The sequence below is a fragment of the Myotis nattereri genome (assembly GCF_964212035.1).
Source record: "Myotis nattereri genome assembly, chromosome: 20".
NCBI classification, from domain to species: Eukaryota; Metazoa; Chordata; class Mammalia; order Chiroptera; family Vespertilionidae; genus Myotis; species Myotis nattereri.
This window is the reverse complement of record NC_138096.1, coordinates 11171754-11197056: the sequence shown is the minus strand read 5'-3', so window position 1 is coordinate 11197056 and position 25303 is coordinate 11171754. Positions and strand designations below refer to the sequence as shown.

Sequence of the window (25303 nt, the reverse complement as noted above, 5' to 3'; positions counted from 1 at the left end):
ATGAGTTTGCCGACCACTGCACTAGGTCATCGCCTCCCCCAGAAACTGGTGAGGAGGTAACATTATTGTTACAATTTTTTAGTCAAAAAAAGAGCCACAAGAAATTAAAGTGTCAGAGTCTATATACAGGAAGTGGCCCTGTAGGATACTATGCTTAACATGTATTATAGACTCAAGACATGGAGTTTTTCATGTGATTGCTAGAGTTACTAGAAGATGAAAGAGTATAGAAAACACCAGAAGGGCACGGATACCTACCGGCGTTTCCCTGGCACGGTCGCTGTTTATGTTAGGTTCACCCCAGAGGAGGGCAAAGCCGACTGGGAACGAACTCCACATTCCAAGTGACTTCTGTTCAGTCCTGCTTGGTGCTACGCCGTCCAGCTTCTCAGTACATTGACCAAGGAAACCCCGGAGTGGAGGGGATCAACACTTCACCAGAAGCAAACCCCACTGGGTAAGGTCTGTCTCCATTCTACAATATTTAAGATATAAGATAGTGAAGGAAAAATGTTTGACACATGTTTTATTTAGTGACATAACCTGACTTGGAGCCCATGGGAAAGAAGCTAACAAAAATGTAGCAAATGCTTTCTCTCTCTCTCTCTCTCTCTCTCTCTCTCTCTCTCTCTCTCTCTCCCTCTCTCTCTCTCTCTTTCTCTCCCCCCTCCCTCCCTCCCTCCCTGATTTTGGTTTTTCCAAAGGAATGGAGGCCATCTCTCCAGGTGCCAAGGGCTGACTGGGAGGTTGCCACAGTATTGTGCCTGTTCCCTATCTCTTAGCAGCATGTCCCCTGGCCCTCCCAAGAATTGATTGGCCCCGCAGCACACTTGCTTTCACCTGGGGCAGAGACTACAAAGCCTGATGAATGGCTAGGAATCTGGACTCTACGTCAGGGTTGCTGGAGCCAGTGGAGGGGGCCCTGGAAGGATGGAGGGAGGCAGGCAGGCACCGTGAGAGGTTTAACACCAGGAGCCAAACCTTCAGGAAGTCACCTGGAGGAGGTAGTGTGAGCCACGCAATGTGCTTGCTTTCTTTGGAGGTGTCCTAGCAATTCAGACCAGCAGAGAAACAAAGTCATGTCTCCGAATCAATGTTTTGTATTATCCTTTATAAAATGTCAAGAAACTCTGGAGCCCAAAATAGAGTTCCAGAAAAATCAGACTTCTTTATCAAGAAATATCTAGGATTGTGAGTTCCTCTTATTTGAAGGGAATAGGGTAGGAATCTCTCAAGTGACCCAGAGAGAGACTGTCATCCTCTGACACTCTTCTTACTGAGATAATTTAGGGTAAACAGATCACCCAGCCAGCGTGGCTCAGTGGTTGAGTATCGACCTATGAACTCGGAGGTCAAGGTTCGATTCCCAGTCAGGGCACATGGCTGGGTTGGGGCTCGATCCTCAGTAGGGGCATGCAGGAGGCAGCCAATCAATGATTCTCTCTCATCATTGATGTTTCTCTCTTATTCTTTTCTCCTTCCTCTCTGAAAGCAAGAAATTATATATATATATATATATATATATATATATATATATATGATAAACAGATCAACGGGTGTCTGCCACATTATTGTGAATAAGAATGCAATTTCAATCCTGTTCAGATAAATAAATGTGGGACATAGCCAATAGAGCAGAGAGTGTTGGTTGCATGATTAAAAAAAATATTGAGCTACAAAGAGAGAATCAGCATAAATATCAAACTGACATGAGTTACAGGACCTGATTGGTGGACCTGCATAGGGAATTGGGCTAGTAGGGGGACAAAGCTAGAATTGCTAAACACTTCCGGAAGCCAGTGGGTTTGTGCAGGAGGCCTTACAAAGGACTGCGAATTCGAGAATTTGTTCTTCTCCAAGACTGTCTCTCGGTGTCTCTCACCTGGAGAGTATAGTAGTTGACATCATCAGAAAAAGTTTGTTGTAATTGTTGAACCATTTCCTATAATTGCTTTCTTAGCCCTGAGGTTGGTTTTTAAAGCTGGAATGATGAATTTTTCATACTATATTATTTTCATATTCCGTGTGCGTACCTCATGCAAATTGACTTTCTTATAGCCTCTCACTGACCTTTCCCTCATTGAACGAAATTAAATTGTACAGGGAACCTGTTTAGGAGATGTCTCTGTGAGGAAAATGGCTCTTCTACACGGTTCAGGTTTAAGAGAAGCCTTTAGCATTACAAGTCACCAACCCCATTACATAATGAAATAAAAACCTAGGTAATCGGTAAAAAAAATTAAATCATTTTTGTTTGTGAACAGAAAATACACAACCTGCCGTTTTATTTAAATTAAATGAAAATATTTTGTTTGCTCAGAATGGAAAGGAAATAGCAAGGTTTAAACTGTTAGCATACTGCACCCGGGTGGGGGGGGGGGGGGCGGTAGGAGAAAGTGCCTGCAACAATTGACTTAATATTTTCAGGATTCAAGGGTCCTTTTTATACTATATACTGGCATATTTGACATTTTCCCCTGGCTGCTTGAAATTGGGGAGACGCATATTGAGAGAAAGATATTCCGGTTCTATAAATAATCTGAATATCCTCAATGTCTGCTTCCAATAACATATTCATAGTCTAAGAAACAAACAGACAAAAGCAGTCTTGGATACCTAGACACAAAAATGATAATTTTTTTTTGGCATGTAGTTCCAAATAATAAACTACTTTCTATTTTATCTGAGAGTGTTTTGGGGGAATTTTACACCTGGTGATTTCTGAGGAAAATAAAACTACAGGTTGTGTATTTTCTGTTCACGGAATCTCGGCTGCCTCCTAAAATTCGCCGTAACCTTCTGGTGCACGGTGGCGCCCATGCCTCGCATACTAAAGAAGGAAAACTTTGGTCTTCCCCTGAGCCATTTATTTTAAATTCACACAGCATCTTATTTTCAAAACTCTGAAATCATATTACATGGATTTGACTTCCTTTATCCAAAGATCCTAATTCAATTTTCATCTGAAAGTGTTCCTGAATGTAATGGTATGCATGGGATCAAAAATAGAAGTATGGGTGTTTATTTTTGCACCCAAAACTGTGTTGTACGTAAGCCAGGTTTAAAGGGAACGCACCTACAAGGAGAGAGTTTCTAGAATAATCTCCATAAACTACTACTTAGATTAGGAAGCCTGGAGTCTGAGAGAGAAAACAACCCCATCTGTAGAATAACTCGAGACTCGATTGATATTTTAATTTTAAAAGACGTAGAAGAAAGAATAGCATACGAAGTAGAAGAATTGTCAAGCTTGTTGACTTCGGGGCTTGTAAAATAAAAACAAACAGATTCCATAATGGTTTAATGAAGTCTATAACTCAGTTACACACAAAATATTAATGTACATACACAATTCTTTCTTTATTCTCTGGTTCTCCCCCTGCCCTACACACCACCATACCCCCAATCCCTATTTCTGTCAAAGCTATACCTTTCTTTCTATGTGATGCATCGTTTTGGTATGATTTTTAATGCTATGTTGTGTAGCATAATTAGAAATTTTAAAAGGGTATATTCATTAAAAAAAACTTGCAAATTTATCATTGTGGTGTTACATTTGATATCTGAATCCCTTTTTTCCCCTTCTCACTGAAGTCAAGTCTGGTCTGAATCATCACTTACACTTGGAAGAGACCTGAGCAAACCAAACAGTTTATATCTTGGCCAAAGACTTAGCCTTGAAAAGTAGGAGACAAAAATTAACCTTTATAATCATTTTCAGTTTTCACTTTTTATAATACTAATTTTAACCAGTGTTAGGCATCCCTGCATTTATTTTTGTAGATATATTAGACTCTTGGAAGCAATTAGAAAGTATTAAAATGAATCAGTAGGGGTTTTTATAAAACAAAAGAATAAATCTACAGCTCCAATTAAGTCTTTTAAAAATTATCCAATATCTGAAAAATTAAAGTAGCTTCTATTTCAAAATGAATTTTAAGAGATCAACTCATTTAATATGTAATGCATATCTTCAATATAAAAGCCAGATAGAACTATCTATGCTTAGTATTTTAATATTGAGTATTTATCAAATATGCAGTTTTAATATAAAACTAATTGAGTATCTCAGTCCTTAAAAAAATCTGGAAGCCTGGAACTGTGTACGTATATGACTAAAATTTAAACTCACTTAGGAATTATGGCTAACATGTTTAGATACTGTGCCAGCAAGAATAGTTCATTTTCCCCCACAAAATAAAATGACCCGAACTTTCATTGCTCCAAATATTACATTCAATTAAATTGTAGTATCTTTAGCATTTTATAGGTAAAATAAAATTAAAAACAATTGATTCTAAAATATAGCTTGTATTTCTTTCAATAATGATGGATACGCATGTGTGTATATTCACTACCCATATTTATAACATCAGCAAAATTACCCTTGAAAGACAGAACCTCGTTTCAGGATGAGTTCTGACCTAAGGTTTAATTTCCAGTACAACAAGCAAGATGACTTTTTTGACAGGTTGGTGTATTTGATATACTCACCTGATACTGTATTTTATAAGAGAATCCTGATACTTAGTGGGCACTGGTCAATTACTTTGCCGTGATAACTGTGTACCGCCACCTTTAGAGATGCGTTTTCTGACTCAGGCATTCACTGGAGGCCCCTGTCTACTTCCGAGGTTCTGTGTGAAAAATTGAAAATGAAGATACCTTTTCCTTTTTTAAGACAGACTCTGATGTTGTTGGAACATATGCAATAATATTTTCAGTATTCAGGGATTAAAAACATACTTCTTTTCACATGATTTTTTAGAACACAGTATTTAGTTGTTTTATTGATTTTATTTCTCTCCAGTTACTTTTTATCTGTTATTTGTAATCCTAATTTTTAAATCAAAATTCTCTGCAAAGTATAAATATTGTCTGTTTATATTACCTGCAACATCTGCCTAAGGATTTCCCTTTATGAGGGAGAAATAGTGTGCTGTGGCAGGGCAATTATACTTAGTAGACTGAAGAATAATTATAATTTTTATTTGTCTCTTAAAAATCAAGCTGCTGATCTAGATCTATTTATGTGTAGGTGCAACAACCTGAAAACTTCTTTTACCTAAAATTCTTGGCAAAATAGCCAGCTGGAGAAGAAGAAAAACAAAAAAAATAGAAAAGAAGAAAACGTGTCCTAAATTTGCTAACAAAAAGTAAATTAACAGACTCAATTATAAAGTTCTTGTTTCCTTCATGTGATTTTTTAAAGTGAATGTATTTATTATATTTCACAATAGATGGGCTTAGGAATTATATCTAAATATATAAAAGCCTAAGCGACTGGCTGACCAGCCGACCGGCTGACCAGCCAACTGGCTGGTAGCTATGATGCGCAATGACCACCAGGGGCCAGACACTCTGACCGGTAGCTATGATGTGCACTGACCACCAGGGTGCAGGCGCTCAACGTAGGAGCTGTGATTTGGCAGCTGTGGTTCTCAAATCTGGAGCCCGATTCTGGGGTGTGTCACCTGAGAACTGCCCTCACGCAATCTGGGACCCCTTGGGGGATGTCAGAGAGCCAGTTTCAGCCCGATCCCCTAGGGCAGGCTGAGGGACACCACCGGTGCACGAATCTGTGCACTGGGCCTCTAGTAGATAAATAAAATTTTATAGGTTGAATCTTGAGCTTTTAATGAATTTACTTCATTGTTTCAGGTGTCATATATATTATTTTTTGGTTGATATTCATTTATCAGTGTCTGTTCACATCTACTTTTCTTGATTATGTACGGAATGAAGTCAAGTGGAAGGTGTGACTGAATATACTGGCAGGCACAGTATGTATTGTTAGAATAAAAGTTTTGATTTACGTTCTTAAAATCCTCTTACATGACATATTTTATTTTGTTCACATATGCTATGTCTTAGAGGCAGATGTACAATCTCGCCCCCAAAATGAGCAAAATTAATTTTCTTTAAAACCAAATGGCAACATCCGACTTCACGTCCTGGAATTCGTTGTAGGTGAAGGAACGTGACCGCCTTCTCAGATTGGTGGGTCTCTGAGGTCTTCCTTCTACCAAGTCTGAATAGATGTCAGATTTCAGAAACCGCGTGTAACTGTCTTGTTCCATCAGCTGATACACTCTGCTCTGCGCAGCGTCAAAACTGTGCAGGGTGGGCTTCGCGATGCTCTTCACGATGAGTTCTTTGGTGTGAAAGTCAAGGTTAACCTGGATCGTAATTTCACAAAAGGGTAGTTAGGGTCAGTGGATGGAAGTGAACACCTTTGAGAAACAGCACAAGACTATTCAATGTTGGAGTGGGCATATGCTTGGGTGCTGGGGTGCTCAGCCTGTCATGGGTCGAGGGGTTGGGTGATTGACTCTTGGGTGGCATCCCATGTGGCTCTTGTCTCCCCGATGCTGCTGGTCCTTGCCCCTCGCTTCTAATTTAGAATAATGGGACGTTGTAATAGCAAGTACCATAGAGGTCATTAGGTCCCACTCATTTTCAATCATTAGTAAAATCATGTTCATTGACTGCCAGCAGGGAGTTTAGAGCCTATTTGGGATTTCAAAGTGGGCCTTTTGTTTTATCCCAGCACTTGTTTTCATGCTATGATGATGCTTTCCTACAAGCACATGTGTGCTGAGAATGAATATGTTTAAAAAATGTAAATCACTGAATGCTTTTTATCAGAGCGCCTCTGACATATCAGGTTCTGATGGGTGAGTTTCCAGGGGTGTCTTTCCTTTTCCCTCCTGGGTAACACCTTACACCTAGCTGCTTTTTCTTGGTCTGTGTATAAGGTTGGCCCTGGGAAAATCAGAATCATACATTGAATCACAGAACAGAATGAAACATCCTGAAGCATGGAGAATAATCATTATTTTGAGTGTGCACCAATATCCACATAGACAAGGCCACCTCACGGACCATACAAATTTGTAGTCAAGTAGAATTCTTAGCAGTGTAGACTGCTAGATCTACCCCTTCAGCAAAGAAACACTATTTATTGAACAAATAATAAAAATATAGAAACTACTGAGTTCATATTTGAGGATAGGTAATTGCCATTTTTAGCAGTTGTGTCACACAGTTATCTCACACTGAGCTTGCAGTCAAAGACAGTCACAATTGTGTTGTCACTTGGACCATTGCCAAATTATGTTTTTCTCATCTATTATAATTTTTTTTAGTCTGTTGTAAGGAGGAGGAATAATCATTTTGAGGCAAATAAAAGTTTGTATAGGTAGATGAGCTAAAGTAGTGCATGATACCAACCTCTTGATTTCTCTTGCCTTTATCTTTTGTTTCTATGAGAGTTTGCTTACGATGAGATGATTAATATGGCCCTAAACGGTTTAGCTCAGTGGATAGAGCGTCGGCCTGCAGACTGAAAGGTCCCAGGTTCGATTCCGGTCAAGGGCATGTACCTTGGTTGCGGGCACATCCCCAGTAGGGAGTGTGCAGGAGGCAGCTGATCAGTGTTTCTCTCTCATTGATGTTTCTAACTCTCTATCCCTCTGCCTTCCTCTCTGTAAGAAATCAGTAAAATATATTAAAAAAATAAAGATTATGATAAAAAAGATGATTAATATGAATAAGCGACTGACTCTCAATGTTGCAAGTAATTGTGTTCACTCTTTGTCTAGAATCAAAATAACCCTGAGGGGTAACCTCAATTATACCTTTTCTTCCGTGACAATGTCTTACAATGCATTCTGTCTGAGTGGAGACATCTAAAAAGACCCATTCTGCTTCCACAAAACCCTGGCCTTTCTGGTGGAGTGTAGCGGCGAGGTACTAATTTGATGAAGGCAGATTCTCTCCCCAAATTTTCAAACAGTTGTACATTTTCCTAACTGTCTTTACCTCCTGTGGGGCATCATTCTGGATAAATTTCTCATATATTGCTTTTGCTTTAAGGATCATTTGTTGAGGGTCTTTGCTTTTCTTGAAGTCTTCGCAGGCCATCCAGAACTCAATGTTTTCCTCGCTGAATTCGGTTTTAAGAAATCGGGTGAAAGTCTCCAGTCCATCTACCAAGAAAGGAAGTGACATATTTTAACTATAAAATATTAATGCGGAGAAAAGGCACTATCTGCTATTAAAGTAGAGCCAGAAATATGAACAGAACAGCTAGGTCTTCTCCATGGCAGCACAGCAACCCGCTTCTTGAACAGTATCCATGAGGGACCTTATAGACATTAGCTATAATCTTCACAGCTGTGAAAAGGAGATATCATTCCTGTTGAAATGAGGCTGGGCTCATAATTAGACCTGAGTACGAGTGACCCCCACTCTGGAACTTGCTTAGGGTCTGTTTCAATCATGCCTCTTCCCGGGTGTGCATGTGTGTGTGTGTGTTACTCTATACTATAGAAGCCATTCCACCAGGACCCCTTCTCCCCTTCTAGACCATATTCTGGTACCCAGGACTCTGGGTCTCCCTGTTTAAGACTCTTTTTCCAGGGTTTGTCTGCTCAACTCATTTTCACTTACATCCACTTCTTTGGATTAATTATTGATTTTTTTGAGAGAGAGAGACATCAATTTGTTGTTCCACTTACTTACGCGCTCTTTGGTTGATTCTTGTATGTGCCCTGACCAGAGATTGAACCCACAGTCTTGGCATATCCACTTATCGGGATGATACTCTAATCAACTGAGCTACCCAGCCAGGGCTATATTCATTTCTCATGTTCACTACCCTCTAGGACAGAGATGGCGAACCTATGACACACGTGTCAGAGGTGACATGCGAACTCATTGTTTTGGTTGATTTTTCTTTGTTAAATGGCATTTAAATATATAAAATAAATATCAAAAATATAAGTCTTTGTTTTACTATGGTTGCAAATATCAAAAAATTTCTATATGTGACACGGCACCAGAGTTACGTTAGGGTTTTTCAAAATGCTGACACACTGAGTTCGCCATCACTGCCCTAGGACTATTTCTCATGGTCAGTGATTATTTGTAACAGAACCAGTTCAATACAGAAGGAAGCAAGAGGAATAAATCCCTTTTGGTAGAATCGTGGCAGTAATTCAGGGTTTTGCATTGATAACACGTGGAGGGGTTGTGAGGGCTAAGGGCTGTTTATACTCCTTTCTGCATTTAATTTTTACAACGGTGCCTGGAATATACCCCATGTTCATCGTCATTGACGAGGAAACTGAGTTTCAGAGATGTCCAGTTGCCCCAGATCTTACTTGTCCAACAAACAAAGAATGTTAGAAATGGATCTAACATTCTGGAAGGCAGCACTTTCGGTGGCAGGCACAGTGACAGCCCTCCAAGGGCTGATCCCCAAAACGGTGACTGTGACCTCACAGGGGACACGGGCTTTGCTGATGGGACCACGGGGAGGGAGCTCGAGAAGGGAGAGCACGTGGGGGATCCAGGTGGACCCGCTCTGATCACAGGCGTCTCTAAAAGCAGAAGTTGTCAGAAGAGTGGGTCAGAGAGGTGCAGTGTGGGAAGGGCCATTGCTGACCTTGAACGCAGAAGACAGTCATGAGCCAAGCATACGGTAGGTTCTGGAAGGTGGAAATGGCCCTCAGTTTAGAGCCAGCAGGAGAATGGAGAGCTTCATCCAAAATGTCAAAAACGGAATTCTGGCCCCAACCCAAATTACCCCTAGACCCTCCAGAAAGGGCACCGGCCTGTTGACACCCCGATTTCTTTTCAGTGAGTCCCATGGTGCACTCCGACCTACAGGATGGTCCTATAATAAATGTGCCCTGTTTTAAGTCACTCAAGTCGTGATAAATTGTAATAGCAGCCACAGAAAACGAATACAGTCCTCAAACTGTGCTTCACGCATCTCCATTTCCTTCTCCTACTTATAGAACGTTCCCTCTTTGTTATGAAGCCTTTTTATTGTTTAATGTTGTGAGCAATCTTTTGAATATATGAGGGATCCAGGAACGTCATGTTTGAGAAACCAGTAGTTAGAAGCGATGTGACTGACGTCCTAGACCAGTGGTTCTCAACCTGGGCTGCACATTAGAATCACCTGGGAATCTTTTGAAAATCCTGATGTCTGGGCCTCATCCTCCGGAAATTCTGTCTCTTTGTTATGGGGTGGGGCCACAACATTAGTCACAAAGAAACAGAATTTCCGGAGGACGAGGCCCAGACATCAGGATTTTCAAAAGATTCCCAGATGATTCTAATGTGCAGCCAAGGTTGAGAGCTACTGCCCTATAGGCATCACCTAAGTCTCAGATACAATATGGCTCCAACCCCCACCTCAGTGAGAGCCACCTGGGTGTTTTCATTGGCAGGAGGAGAGAGTCCGCCATTTCTTTTCCTCAGTAAATTGGCCCAGGGCACCAGCTGATGGTGATTAAATGCTGGTGAAGGAACTAGGAAAACAAGCAACGTCGGGCTCAACAAGACTTGGAGGAGACATCGTGCGTCTGGGGCGCGACTCAGGACTTGTCTCCGTCATTAGATGCCTGTAGTGTGGTCGTTCTTGGCCCGACGTGACCGTCTTACGGAGGCCATAGTGCTGCGCGCTTCCTGAGCGAATGGACTAATTTCTGATCCTGGAGCAGCAGCCGGAGTGGTCAGCGTGAGTGGTGATTAGCACACTTGTTCCTGTTTCTCCAGCTTAGAGCTTGATCTTCAAGATGAATTTCTTAAGCTAAGTCTTGCGCTTTTTCTCAGTAGGTAGCAGGAAACAGGATTGGACAAATGATTCTTTGAAGAATTTTTTTCTCCACTATTATTTTTATATATTTTTTACTTTTCCCATCGCCATTTATCCCTCTATGCCTTCTACCACCTCCCCTGCCCGCCAACACCACACTATTATCCTTTGAAAACTTTGACAGAGAGAAGATTTCCCCCCAAATACTTAGAACTGTATGTGCCTCAGGATAAACTTAATGACCTAGTTCTGTTTTTAGTATTTTTTTAAACCGAAATCTCTGCCAAGATGAACAGTGTAGGAGTCAGACGCGTGGGTTTTGCTAGGGTTTATTCTCACAGCAACGTCGCGGGATCGTTGGTTTTCAAGGTGTTTCTGTTGGGTTTCCTCCCCCACAACTCCTTTCACCCTCTTATCTCAGCTCCCGAACTTGTGAAAAAAAGCTGAGCGTCGCTGTTGTTATTTGAGCTGAGGTTCCTTTAATGGTGGAAAGCGATTCTGAGAACGGTGGCAGCACCCTCTCCTGATCTGGAGCCTTGGGCCGGAGACTTCAGGGATGGGTGGCATGAGCATCTGGGGGCCACTGGCTGGTAACAGCTTGAACGCTTCTTCCCCTTCTATTTCTGAGACAGGAAAGGTGGTTGTGTTGCATCCTTTCTGGTTTTATTGCTGTCTTTCCCCCCTTCCTCCTCTTTCTGTATTGATTCTGGAAGGAAACCAGAGACGAAGGCAAAACAAGCCTTTCAACCCCTCATTCAAAGCTGGGGTAGAATTTGAAAGGTGGTCGGCCTGTAGGTCTCTGAAGCAAAACCACAGCCAGAACAACAGTCTGTAGACCAGCGGGCGTGACCCACCCACTGGAGTTGCTTTCGCCATCGTAATTTACCTACACGGTCCATTTATAGTTTAAGGTGGATTTTACTTATTTTTATCCTTTAGATGATTAAGGAATTGGGTGTTTGTTATGGGTAAGCCTGATTCAGAAATTTTAATTTTGCAGAACAACAGAATCCCTTATCTCACAGAAAATCGGTAACTAAAAATGGGGAAGAGCAACTTTAAAAGCCACTAGATGAACAGCATAAGGAGAAGTAGCCCTTTCCTTCCCCAAAAGAGAAGTACTCGTTTCCTTGTAGCCTTTCCTCTCAACTTCAGTAATAAGTATTTTCCACAGTCTCATCAGTTCATGTTTTTAAATCAAGGGGGTGCAATGACATACATCTTTTACTTGTCTTTCTTCATTATCCTCAGCATTAAGCTTAGTAGGACCACAATTCAGGGTGCAAAGAGTCCAAGCAAATAGTCATTAAGTATAAAGGTTAAAAGTATTGGACTTATTCGCCAGGAGTAGGAAAAGAGGGTGCACAGGAGAATAAACAGCTATGTAGTTGTTGGAAGATGCTCCTCTTGATGGGGATCCCTCATAGGAAATACCCTTCTCTTCCTCATCTTCAGTTATCAGCTGTGGGAGAGTGTTAGAGAATCTCTGTGTGTGGTCAGGCTGTCTTACACCTTCTACGTGTGGGCCTCCAAAACCCTGCGAAACTTCTGAGAAGGTTTCCAGCAATTAAGTTCGAACTCTAACCTGATATTGTCTCACAAATACTGTTCTATCTCCATTTCTCATCTATAAAAGGCACGGCCACCTTCCTCTTAATATGGAATAGAATGTGGGGATCTTTTTAATGTTTTTTTTTAATCTCATATTTATCTAAAAAAAATATGTTTAGCCCTAGCCGGTTTGGCTCAGTGGATAGAGCGTCAGCCTGTGGACTGAAGGGTCCCAGGTTCGATTCTGGTCAAGGGCATGTACCTTGGTTGTGGGCACATCCCCAGTAGGGAGTGTGCAGGAGGCGACTGATTGATGTGTCTCTCTCATCGATGTTTCTAACTCTCTATCCCTCTCCCTTCCTCTCTGTAAAAAAATCAATAATATCTTTAAAAAATTTTATTGATTTCAGAGAGGAAGGGAGAGGGAGAGAGAGATAGAAACATCAATGATGAGAGAGAATAATTGATTGGGTGCCTCCTGCACGCCCCACATCGGAGATCGAGCCTGCAACCCGGGCATGTGCCCTGATTGGGAATCGAACTGTGACCTCCTGGTTCATAGGTTGACACTCAACCACTGAGCCATGCGGGCCGGGCTCTCTCTTATTTCTTCATCACCTCCCTTTAGGACGTAGGCACAGATACAGTGAGTCACCGAGTCCATCCATTTTCTTTCCAAGACAGCCCTTACCTTGAGGTTAGCTTTTGATTAGTAACAGCCTCATATGTAGTCCCTCTGCCATGCATAGAATTCTAGCTCTCCACCCATCAGGTCGCTAACAAATTCTTCCAAAGTCTGCACCCCCCCCCGACTCCCCAGTGTGGGTGTCACTACTCTCTGCCCCAGGAAGTGAACTGCTTGCTTTTCCAGGCTGCACCAAAACTCTTATTTCCCAACCCTTTTCCATGCCCTTTTCTCTGCTCAAAGTTTCCTTTCCTTCTGCCGGTTGAAGTCTTGCACACATCCATAGTCTCTTTTAAAGGTTTCCTAAAGCCTTCATGATACATTGCAACATTTTTTTAAATCATTTTTAATGTATTTAGCCAGTTGTTTTCAAAATTATTTATATGCAGAAGTAGTGTTTCCTTTCAAAGATGTCTTACTCAGAAGTATATACATATATGTGCACAAACCAAACCTATAATACACATGTATAAGTAATGTAATCAGAATAGATTGATTGTTTAACTTCATATTGATAGCATTTACTTTCATAAAGTCAGCCAGTGAGAAGAAATGATGACTAGATTTGAAATCGATAATTATGAATGATGGATATAGTCTGATGTTGGTCTTTCATGCTTTTTGTTTTTATTAAGCAACATTTAGAAATTATTATATAAGTAGTTACGTTATAGATTTTTATGGTTCATTTGCAATTTCAGACAAATTTGTCAACAAACAGGAGTGGAAAAAAATGTATTCTAATAACCTGTATAGGAACAAATGGGAGAATGGCAGTTAAATTATTGAGGGATTTCAGTAATTTACTAAATGTGTTTGAGCTTATTTTTTAAAAAATTATTTTAGAATAAGTTTAGATTTACAGAAGAGTTATGAAGATAGTACAGTTCCCACATATCCCACATTCAGTTCCCTTCTATTATGAAATACTGATATGTTATTATTTAAAGTCCGTTCTTTGGTTTAGATTTCCTTAGATTTTAACTGACGATGTTTTCTTAAATGTCAAAAGAACTAAACTACAATTTAAGAATGGGATTTGAATAAGGTAGTGGAAATACCAAAAAACTCCTGGATTGTTTGCTTTCTGTGGAATACAGCAACAACATTCTCTCATGTAGTCTCATCTGGCTATTAACCGTTACCTGAAGCCACCTTTTTTCAAATGCTGTTTCTCAATAAGGAATTACGTCTTATTAGTTCCCTAAACTCATTGCGTTGGTCACTTCCCCAGGCTGGTGCTGGCTTTCTGCCTGTATGTTTTCTTTTCCTCCTTGTCCAGATGGTGAATATTGATGAATCCCCTAAAATCTAGAGTAAGAACCATCTTTTCCTGTGGCCCCATTTCTGAAGATGCTAATACCAGTCTCTAGTGGTTTTAGTAGCTGCCATTTTTTTTGTCTAACTGAGTACTCAGATTTCTATTCTGTTTTGTTCATTTCATGTCCCATTTGACTAAATTGAATAAAATTTCCTATTCCTCTTTATACATGTGACATACCAAATTTGAGAAGCTTACACATTTAACCAAAGGGAAAGTCTATAAAATTTGAAAGATCAAGGTCTTTTGTGTGTGTGTGTGTGTGTGTGTGTGTACACACCTAAGTATAAGATATTTCCTTTTAAAAAAAAATATTGATTTCTTACAGAGAGGAAGGGAGAGGGATAGAGAGTTAGAAACATCGATGAGAGAGAAACATCAATCAGCTGCCTCCTGCACACCCCCTACTAGGGATGTGCCTGCAACCAAGGTACATGCCCTTGACCGGAATCGAACCTGGGACCCTTGAGTCCGCAGGCTGACGCTCTATCCACTGAGCCAAACCAGTTAGGGCTAAGATATTTCCTTTTTTTTTTGTGGGGTGGGGGATGGCTAGAGTGAAGTCAGTAGAAACGAGCTGAATTTAACCATTGCCACCAACGGACTTCGGTAGCTGATTATTTTAAGCTTTATAATTTAACATTACAATAAGCTTTCCAATTAAAATAATTGGATTTTTGAGGGCTGATTAAAAGAACACCAGTCGCACAATTTTTGGTGAATTCAGTATAATTTAATTAGCACTTTGATCGTGAGCGCCCATAATAGCGTCCAAGTGGGTCACGGCGGATTTTTTGTTATTAATGTCACCCCCTCTTGCCTCGCGTGCTGCCGCTGCACAGCTCTGTAGTCTTCTCACCAGTGAACGGGAGAGATGGAGTTTTTCTCCGTTTGGCTCTGACTACTGTAAAGCAGCGTGATTAGGCTGCCTGGTGAGCATTTGCTATAGGACTGATTACCCTCGCTAGCTACCCTTTCTTTTCTCTGAACGGGCTGCGAGAGTATGATGGAATTACTAGGTACCGATTTATTAAGTTAAAGGAATAAATCCAGTGTATGCTTTATTCCCCCCCACCACCCCCAATGGAAATGTAGTCCTGTCCATGTTTGTCCAGTGAGGAGTGAACTAAAATCCAGGAAAAGGTAATTAAAGCCATTGTTGCTATTTTATAATAGCAACAACATTTACATTTGTGTGGCAGCGAGCAGGCCTGGGTATCGTAATTGCCATCTCTTTTAATCCAGACAGGAATCTGTTTCCACTGGAACTAAAGACATTGTTATTTCCCTTGACCTCGGAGGCAGCTGCAGGTCAGAGTAATTAGGAAGCTGAACTAAGATGATACAGTCTTTATGTTGCAGAAGAGAACCCGAACTCAAAGCTCAAATTTGGTTTAGTTGAGCACTTAATATTGACCAGGTGATGTGCTGGCTAAAAAGACATTTTACTTATAAAAAACAGTCAAGTTGCAAACCAAGTGAATTCTCTCTCCTCCACTTGTCCCTTGCTCTGACTGGCTAAGAAGCTGAAAGGCTTGGGTGTGCCAAAATATTGGAAATAATAGGATTTCTTTGAAAGCAGATTTGGGGGGCATGTATATATTATGGGGGAACATTTTACACAGGTTGTTATAATTCGTCTTGAGAACTGATCAATTTAGTGGCAGCAGAATTAGAGAGGATGGGTGGGGTTCCACATCTGTTTGGCAAGAATTTTAACTGTAGTTCAGAAATGATTGGATGTAGGGAATGAAGTCAGGTCATTGAGGATACCTGTTTACCTTACTCTTCTCCAAAGGGGGTGCTGAGAGTAGGAAGTACCAGGGCAGTGAGGGGGAAAGGGTAACAGGTTATATCCTGTTAGCATGAATGTCTGTTCTTACTCCTGCCCTCCATCGTCATTGATTACATCCTTGTCTACATTTAAGTCTTGATTTCGTACCTATTTTTTTAAAATTTATTTCTTGAGTCAGTATTACAGAATCTGTTTTCCCTGGAAGAGGGAACATTTTCAGGAATAGTCTGCAGAAATAGGATTCCTAGGTCACTAAATTCAGGGGAACATGAAATGATCACCAAAGCCTTATAGGAGGATAGGCAATTGAGGAGGAGAAAACACACAGAAAATAAAAACCAACAAGCGGAAGTCGGGGTTTTCTCCAAAGGAATGCAGGCTGGATTACTGCCTGTCCCCTCCCCCCATCCACCACTGCCCCAGCTATAGGAACCTCTTCTTCCAGGAGGCCCCCTGGAATGTGAGCCCCACTGGCAGTGTTGTGAACAGCCTGGTTAGCCTCACCTGGGAAGTGGCTGTGTAGCATTTTGGTTTCAAAGAACGAGGTAAGGAACAGGAAAACATTGAGATACCGGTGGGGGCTGCAGGCTTGAGGAAGTACGTGGTTCTTTGGTAAAGACAAAGCAGAAGCTGCCTGGTTCAGTGTGAACAAGGAGCCTGTGGTTGCCCCGCCCAGAGCCACTCACGTCAGCCTGTCAGCTTTGCCACCTGAAATACATCCTGGGCCGAATGAAGACCAAAGAAGCTCCCTCACCTGCTGCCTTTATAAATGGACCCTAAGCCTGACCTCTGACCCCTGCTTTCTCATAGGGTAGGACAGAGGGGGCTCCAAGTCAGTCCTAACCTCCCTTCGCACCTGCAAAGCTCCACCTGCACAGACCACTTCTAGACGGTTCCGCGTTAAAAACACACGATTACGTGAGAACATTATGCGAAGTGAAATAAGTCAGACAGAAAAAGCTGAGAACCATGTGGTTTCACTCGTATGTGGGAAATTAAACTGAGACTTAGGAACACAAACAGCATGGTGGCTGCCAGAGGGAAGGGGTGCAAGAGAAAGGGGGTCCTAATATGAGGTACAGGAGAAGATTTGACTCGGTGCAACATACAGATCTTGTAACCTAGAAACCCACACATGAAACCTATATGTTCATGTTGATCAGTGTCACCCCAATCAAGTTAATAATAAATAAAATAAAAACACATGATTGATAGGGAGAGTAAAGTATAAAAGTAAAAAGAAACTAGTTTCATGAGAGTTTCCTGAATGTCCATCAAAAGCATTACTTTAAATTTTAGCTCACTTAGCAATAAAAATAGCACGGATAACCAGGGACTTAATAAAACCAAGGCTTGCATTTAAAATTAAAAAGAGAATAGATTTGAAACTATGAACCACAGCACAAAGAGATATTCCAACCACAATAAGTAATTCTTAATAAAATGAGGTTGTTTTATATTAGTTGACTATTATTTAGTTACTAGAGGCCTGGTGCATGAAATTCGTGCATGGGTAGGGTTTCTAGGCCTGGCCGGTGATCAGGGCCCTCCAGCTGCAGGCCAGGGCCTCCCTTCCTGGCTGGCTGCCGGCCGAGACCTTCCTTCGTTCTGCGCTGCCTCCTGGTGGTCAGCACACGTCATAGTGAGTGATCGGTCTCCCAGTTGAACTCCCGTGGGGGCAATTTGCATATTAGGCTTTTATATAGAGAGAGATCTGTCAATCAGAAACTCAGATTGCTACAAATTACCCACCAGACTCAATTTTTATGATGGCCTCTGTTATCTATATAGTTCCAAGCATACTTAGGATATTTTTTCGTGAGGGAAAAATACCACTAACCTTTATGGGAAAGCAGTTTATCGAATGATTCACCCCATCGTATTGCTTCTTCAGGGCAGACTCTGTTCAAGACACAACATGTTTTGTAAGGAGCGTGCGGCAAGTCTGCCTGGAGTCTGCGCTACAGACGCCACGAGGCTGCTCTTCCCACCAGCCTTCACGGGTTCTCGTTGGCCTATTACATAACGAAATCTGCATTCACACTGGCAGCTTCAAAACACCGCTCAACTTGCTTTTCACTTTTGTCTTTGATTATCTTCTAAGGAAAAACTGAGCATGTGTTAGGTTAAAAACCAAGGGGGAAAATTCAGGTCCATTATTTTTCTTAATTCAGCAAATAGAAGGACCTAAGTTGATAGTATCTTTCATTTTTTTTTTTGTAAACTGCAATTTCCTTGAAACTCTGACCACAATATGCAGCTTTTTTTTTTTTTTTTTTTTTTAACAGATACAGGAAGTTTGACTAATGAATTTTTAAAGGGATAAGAAATAGAAAACATTTTATTTTAGCGATGCTGATAATTTAGGGAGTTGAGTATATTTCACGTTTGGAAGAATTTATACAAGTACATAAGGCTGTTCCATTTTCTGTCTGAATTAAAGAAATGGCTAAAAATAACAAAATATTCCTTTTTTGTAATTTACTTGCTTTCATATCTAGAACATTTTTTTTCAAACCACTGAGGAAAGATGTGGCTAGCTCTTCTCTATGACTGTACACTGTGAGAACTCTTAATGAGTATTAGTTTACAAGGAGTCAAATATATCATTTAAAATGGACAGCTCTATCATATTAAAAAAGAGAGCCCTTGAATTTTTATTAGACTATGTAATTCAAGCTATCAAAGTGGTTACATTTTATAGAATATTCCTTGTTTTTCTGAAATGAGATCGCTAACCTTCCCATATTCCTGTGCAGTTTTCAAATAAAATGGAAATTCCCAACTAACTCTTTCTTAGACCTTTCCTGATAGAACCAGCAAAATTCCTCTGACCCCCCCGGTAACGAAACCTTACTCACCTGGTTACTCCGGCCAAGTGCGCAGACCTCCTGGCCTGCGGCTCCTCATGAAACTCGGATTTCTGCAGGAGGAGGCTCAGCCGGTTCCGTTTCTCCTTTGCTCTGCCATGAAAGGGATTAATTAGTGTCAGGAAAGTTTGGGTGACAGACTGTCCTGGTGACCCTCAGGTTTAGAATGACCTGGTCACCCGTTCTCACCCACCTCCCACCCTCACAGTGGTTTTCTTAACTTCACTTAAATACTCCCGGGAGGAATTAGGGTAGCATATCTGAAATATACTGGTTTTTCCCTCCGTGACTGCAAAGTATTTAAGATTTTATTTCAATAAAGATTGTTGCTAGTCTGTGTGGTTAAAATTATTTTTTTCTTAAAAAAATTTTTTTTCTTAAAAAAAATTCTTAGCCCTTTTTTTCCTTAAAAAATGAAAACACGTGAGGGGTTAATGGGAGAAAAAAGGGGACATACGTAATACTTTCAACAATAAAGATTTTTTAAAAATTTTAAGAAACGAAAACACGATTTAACAGTTTGTTTCTAATAAAACCTTTTTTTTTTTTTTTTTCGATTAGAGCAGTACAGTCAATATATTTTCAATTGGATATTTTCAAAACAAGGGCGAGCCAGTATCCTTCGGTCATGTTTTTACAAGTAGAAGGCAGGTTTTAGAAATTCGGATTTTACCTGATTTTGGCTTCTTTGCTTGCTTCTTCTTTGGCTGAACCAGGCATTAACTTGAAAAACGTTTTTTCCTTTGGTTCCCACATATTCCGTTGAGAAAAGAAAAGCAACGATGTTTCCATCTTCTCTCTAAAAGGAAGAGAGGGCTAAGCCAGCCCATCCTTCGCTTGCCAATGCGATCCCATAGTCAGACATGGTGGAAGGGAGAGTTAGCTCAACTCTGCGGGCAGCTCTTCTAATCGAAAAGAAAGCGAGAGACAAAGAGCCGCTTTCTGCCTCCGCAGGGGCAGGAACATGCAGAACTGAGGAACCAAAGTGCAGCTCGGCCCCGGTTGTTTAGGGAAATGATACTACAAATTTGCAAAGTGGCTCTTGGTCTCTGAGATAAAGGCTGGCTTCACCACCGCACGACTTCCCTTTCTGGCTTGTGCAAGCAGCCAGATGCCTGAATAGGCCGCTGCCACGTGAACCTCGGGGAGAGATGGCTAACGTGGGGAGGACGTGTTCAGATGTGTTGCGGCCAAGCCCCACGTCACGCCTAGAGATGATGACAGTGTGTGTGCGCTCATGTCCTTGTGAACAAAGAAATGGCAGCTCCCCATTGGCTCAGCCTTCACCTGGGTAACTTTTCCGTGAAACCCAGATTGACAGCTAAGAGATTCTGATCTAGTCCATAACTCAGAGGTCATAGAAGAGGAAACCGAGGTGGTAGGTCCTATGTGATGTGTTTTTACAAAGTCCCAGGGGTGGGACGAGGCATGACATTAACAGGGCCCTCGATCACGAGTGGCAAATGCTCTAATGCAGTGGTTCTCAACCTTCCTAGTGCCGTGGCCCTTTAATACCGTTCCTCATGCTGTGGTGACCCCCAATTTCATTGTTACAAATTGAACATAATTAAAGCATAGTGATTAATCACAGAAACAATATGTAATTATAGATGTGTTTTCCGATGGTCTTAGGCGACCCCTGTGAAAGGGTCGTTCGACCCCCAAAGGGGTCTCGACCCACAGGTTGAGAACCGCTGGTCTAATTCCTCCGTGGTGTGTGGGACGGGGATCAGACACTTTAGACAAGGCAAATACCAGGGAAGCAGAGGGAAGTTCTGAAGTGACTTGGGAAGTCCTGGGTTGGGCGCAGTGGCAAGAACTCCAGGAGGGGAGAGCGCCCCCAGGACCTGGGTCCCAGCCTGGGGAGGGGCAGCGACCGATGTCCCCCAGGGTGCAGCAGGTACTAGTGGTGGAGTCTCTGGAGAAGGAACACATCGCAGCCGCCAGCGGGGTGGACTCGGCCCATTGGCTGCTGACCACCCCTGGGTCCCTGCCACTGACCCTTGGCATCGACAGCTGGGTGCTCTGAAGGGGTTCACCCCATGGCTTGGGTGATGGGAAGCGAGGGGTGCATGACTCACGAGTGGGCCCTGACGGATCAGGATGTGTGGAAAGACATTCCTCCCCAATGGGCGAGGAAAAGGAACCCCAGGGGTGTCTCCCAAGTCCCCAGCGAAGAGGGCTTCTGGCCTGGGACATGAGCAGAGCATTTTCCCGGCTCAACGCCCTGAGCCACTTGCCCGTGACCTTCAGGTAGGCCGAGGGTCATACAAATCCCACTTCAGCTTTCCCTCGGCCCGTGACGCGCTGGCAGTGTGTGTGCCATCTACCTCTGCTCAGCCTCAATGCTCTCAACGGTGGGCTGGAACTCATCCATATCTTTGATTCTGTGACTCTACAGAGGCAGGGTTTTCAGCTTCTTTGGATATGTTGACAGGTTTTATATTTGATGATGTAAAAGGTGAAAACACAGCCCGTGGACACAGACAATAGTGCGGTGAAGGCTTGGGTGGGTTGGGTGCGGGATGGAGGGGGGCCGTGAGGGAAAAAAACGGGGGACATCTGTAACGGATATAACAATAAAGATAAATGTAAAATAATAATTAATTAAAACATATTGCAATATGAAAGGGAACTAAACATAGTTTTGTCCAGAATATAAGGCTTTACATTCCCATTTTGGCAGATCCTTGGACGTGGTAATCTCACTGAGCTGTAGCATTTTCCGGGCCTGTGATTTATGCTCTGCCTAGTGACCAAAAAAGGGGGGGCATGTCGACCTACTTCACATTATTCAGCCGATTCTGTTAAACAGCTTAACTGCTTTTCTTTCCTGTGTCGTCGTTGGACACATGACAACATCCCATGGAGCAGAAATTGTCTATAATATATTCCTTAGGTTTCCAGGCTCAGCTTCCAAAGGAGAATTCCAAGCAGTGATTCTTGGATTCTTTTCTGCTGTGTTTCCTTTGACCCCTTCGGGCTTCCTTAACCACCTTTGTCAGAGGTCTTTCTGCTTCCCTCTGTTTCTGTAACGTCCGTGCTTTTACTTTCAGGGGGAAGTAGGGCCTCTGAAGGTTTAACTGGTGTGGAGTCTGCGCCTGATTCGCTCAGATCGGTATTTACAGCACTGGCTTCGCTGTTCTCCTCTCCCGACCGTAAAACCATCCAAACCCCTCAGGAGAGTCCATTTGTCCAATAAATGCTCACATGCACCGCACTTACCAGCCAATTGATTATGTGAAATCCACGCTGTCTGCATAGGTGCACCTCCCTGCACTTTTTGGGCTGGACTTTCCTGACTTCCAGGACTGTCCCTTTCTCAGAGCAGCTGTCACCATATTCCCTTCTAGCCCTGGCCCCCTCACTCTGGGGGAGCAGACCCCAGTCTCCAGGGGGGCTGGCAGAGGAAAACAGGGACTCTCTTTAGCATATAGCACGGCCAAGTGAGTGCCACGTGGTCGACGGTCTGAGTTGTGGGGAGATGTGTTTGCTGGGCAGATGTTTCATTTCAGAGTTGCATGGGCAGCCCACCTCCCCCAGTGGAATTCTTACCCTACACCTTCTGTTCTCTTCCAATAACTTGATGGGACAACTAATGGGGTCAGAGGCTGAGAAAAAGAACAGATCAGATCCTGTGGAAGGTCAGAGGAGTTAGGAGACTTAACGGTATCCTGAGGGGAGTGGAGGAGAGACAGACAGACAGAGATACCCAGAGACAGAGAGAGGCAAAGAGAGAGAGATAGAAACACAGAGAGACAGTGACAGAGAGACAGAGACATAGAGAGACAGAGACAGGCAGACAAAAACAGAGAGAGAGAGAGAGAGAGAGACCTTGAATTCTATTTTATGCCAACCGAGTAGACAGATAATAACCTGATAGGCAAATATTTGTGCATGCGGCATATGTGTATATTATTTTATTGGATAAAAATAGAGACCAAGAAGTAGTTGTGTCTGTTGTGCATCAACACCGTGCCAATCATTTCGCATATATTTCACCTTTAGTCTTCAAACAACGTTGAAGGAAAGTCCAGCAGCCAGCCCAGGGGTGCAGACAGGCAGTGTGCTGTGAGGTGCACACGCCCTAACTTAGCTCTGAGTCCACTAATTGCTTGAATTCAAACTCGTTCAAAAGAGGTTTTTTGGTAAAGTTATTAAAAAAATGTTGTTATGTAAGTGTTATTTTCCTAAAGGCAATACTTTTAATTTTCTTTCTTCTCCCCAAACCCCACTCCATTCAGATCTCTCTCATTTGCACCAATGAAACCACCAGCCTGGTTTTGCTGGGCTGGCATGTTTAAATGCAAGTTAAATGACTTGGAATGAAAGGCTACGCATGGACATTTTCCTGAGGTATTTTCAAACTGCGGAGGCCTTCCGTTCTTGATGGATTTGAGAGACAGTATCATAGCCACCGAGCTCCGCTCTGCTTTTATTAGGAAGAGAAAATCTCTCCTCTCTCACATTAAAAAAAAACCACACCAACCACTCCCTTGCAGACTCCCGCTCTCAGCTTGCAGCCTGCCCTTCGAAAGGCTTTCTACAAAACGCTGGCGAAGCAGGAGCAGCACTCGAGTAAATCCTCTAGGTGATGCAGACAGGCAACATTATCCCATTTTTAAGTGCTTCCTACCACTCTCATGAGATCCAGGGGCTGCCTGTAATTGCCAGCTTCAGATGGTCACACATCCTGACCTGACCATGTCATGCCAGTAACCCAGCCAATTCTAGAAATCCTACTTTGCTCCATGATTTGATTATTCTAAACCCTTCACAGAAGTGTTTTTTTTTTTCTATCAGGAAATAATTGGAGCAATTTTCAAAACACTTTTGAAATTAGTCATACATGTTTGCACAGCCTAGGTACCCTCCTATATATAAATTTTAAATTAATATATATATATGTATGTATATATATATATATATATATATATATATATATATAATTGAATTTATTGGGGGTGACATTGGTTAATCCTATATAATAAAAGCCTAATATGCTGAGTGTCTGGTCGGCCATTCAACCAATCAAAGCGTAATATGCTAATGATATGCTAAGGCTGCTCAACCGCTCGCTATGATGTGCACTGACCACCAGGGGGCAGACGCTCTGACCGGTAGGTTAGCTTACTGCTGGGGTCTGAGTGAGACAGGCCAGACACGCCCTGGATCCCTCCCGTGGTTCCTCCCTGGCTGGTCAACCTCCTGCGTTCCTCCCCAGACCCAATCGTGCACCAGTGGGGTCTCTCGCAATCCGGGACCCCTCGGGGGGATGTCGGAGAGCCGGTTTCGGCCTGATCCCACAGGCCAGGCCGAGGGACCCCATTGGTGCACGAATTTGTGCACCGGGCGTCCAGTAAAATTATATGTTTCAGGTGGACTTGACCCAACTACCTTTTAAAAAAATATATTTTTTTAAAAAATTGATTTTAAAGAGGAAGGGAGAGGGAGAGAGAGTAGAAACATCAATAATGAGAGAGAATCATTGATTGGCTGCCTCTTGCACGTCCCACACTCGGGATCGAGTCTGCAACCTGGGCATGTGCCCTAACTGGGAATCAAACTGTGACCTTCTGATTCATAGATCGATGCTTAACCCCTGAGCCACACCGGCAGGGCGACCAACTCTTTTAAAACTAAACTTCCCAATATATGTCAAACTAGTATTCACTTTGGCCAATACCCAAATAGGCATTGATTTGGCTCTAATACCCGTGTATTGACACACAGTGAATCAATCCTGTGTCCTGCCTGTCAACTTCCCCCAACTCTCCCCAGACCTACTTATAGTTACTAAAAGCAGGATCTGCTATGTAATTTGTAGAGTTCAGTGCAAGATAAAAGCAAGTGTTTCTCATTCAGAAATCATTAAGGATTTCAAGATGTCAACATCAGAGCATTAAGCCAAGTGCAGGGATCTCCTGAGCCTGTGTCACTGCCCACACCCCACGCTCAGGAAAGCAGGGTGGCTATCATCCCAGCTACTGGGGTGGTCACTGTGTTTTTTCCTGGTAATAGCCTATGTTCCAGGTATCATGTTCATAGTCATATTTTTAAAAAATGGTGGCTATCCTAATTCTGTCTACAAATAAAGATGAAGTAAAAGAAAACCATGATGCTAATATAATTTTCTTAGATTTTGAGGGCATTCTCAGAAACATACCTCACAGTAAGTAAACTCTCAGAATGGGTAACATGAAGAACTAAAGCAAATGCTATGATCTGTCAAACTTATTTTGAACTTCAATACTTTAAAAAAAGAATGACTGGGTGCTGGGTGACTTTAGGAAAATGCATGTTTCCTTGCTACACTAGCGAAGCTCTCTAGAAATCTCTCCCAAGTGAACATGCCATTCTCTTATATCTCAGATATATTTCATGCTCTGATCTCTCAGATATTATTTCTGATCAGAGTGCCCCTGACACATGCTCTGAGGGTTATGACCCTTGAAGGTGACCTGCCCTC

The 25303-nt window shown here is 42.2% G+C and overlaps 1 protein-coding gene across 1 annotated transcript; it reads right to left on the bottom strand.

The window, feature by feature from the left end:
- Positions 1-3296: 3296 nt before the first annotated feature.
- Positions 3297-19966, bottom strand: RGS18 (regulator of G protein signaling 18). The gene is made up of 5 exons (XM_081114595.1): positions 19508-19966; positions 18826-18927; positions 17805-17866; positions 7825-7991; positions 3297-6179 (listed from the first exon to the last, which is right to left on the bottom strand). The coding sequence occupies exons 1-5, from the start codon at positions 19624-19626 to the stop codon at positions 5922-5924; spliced, it is 708 nt and encodes a 235-aa protein (XP_080970721.1). The 5' UTR covers positions 19627-19966; the 3' UTR covers positions 3297-5921.
- Between the last annotated feature and the right edge of the window lie 5337 nt (positions 19967-25303).

Excerpts from the sequence above, each read along its gene's own strand:
- RGS18 (XM_081114595.1), bottom strand. The coding sequence starts at position 19,626 with ATGGAAACATCGTTGCTTTTCTTTTCTCAACGGAATATGTGGGAACCA. Across the intron at positions 17,867-18,825 it reads CACTTGGCCGGAGTAACCAG|AGTCTGCCCTGAAGAAGCAA; the intron begins GTGAGTAAGGTT and ends TGTCTTGAACAG. Across the intron at positions 6,180-7,824 it reads AGAATGATGCCCCACAGGAG|GTTAACCTTGACTTTCACAC; the intron begins GTAAAGACAGTT and ends ATTACGATCCAG.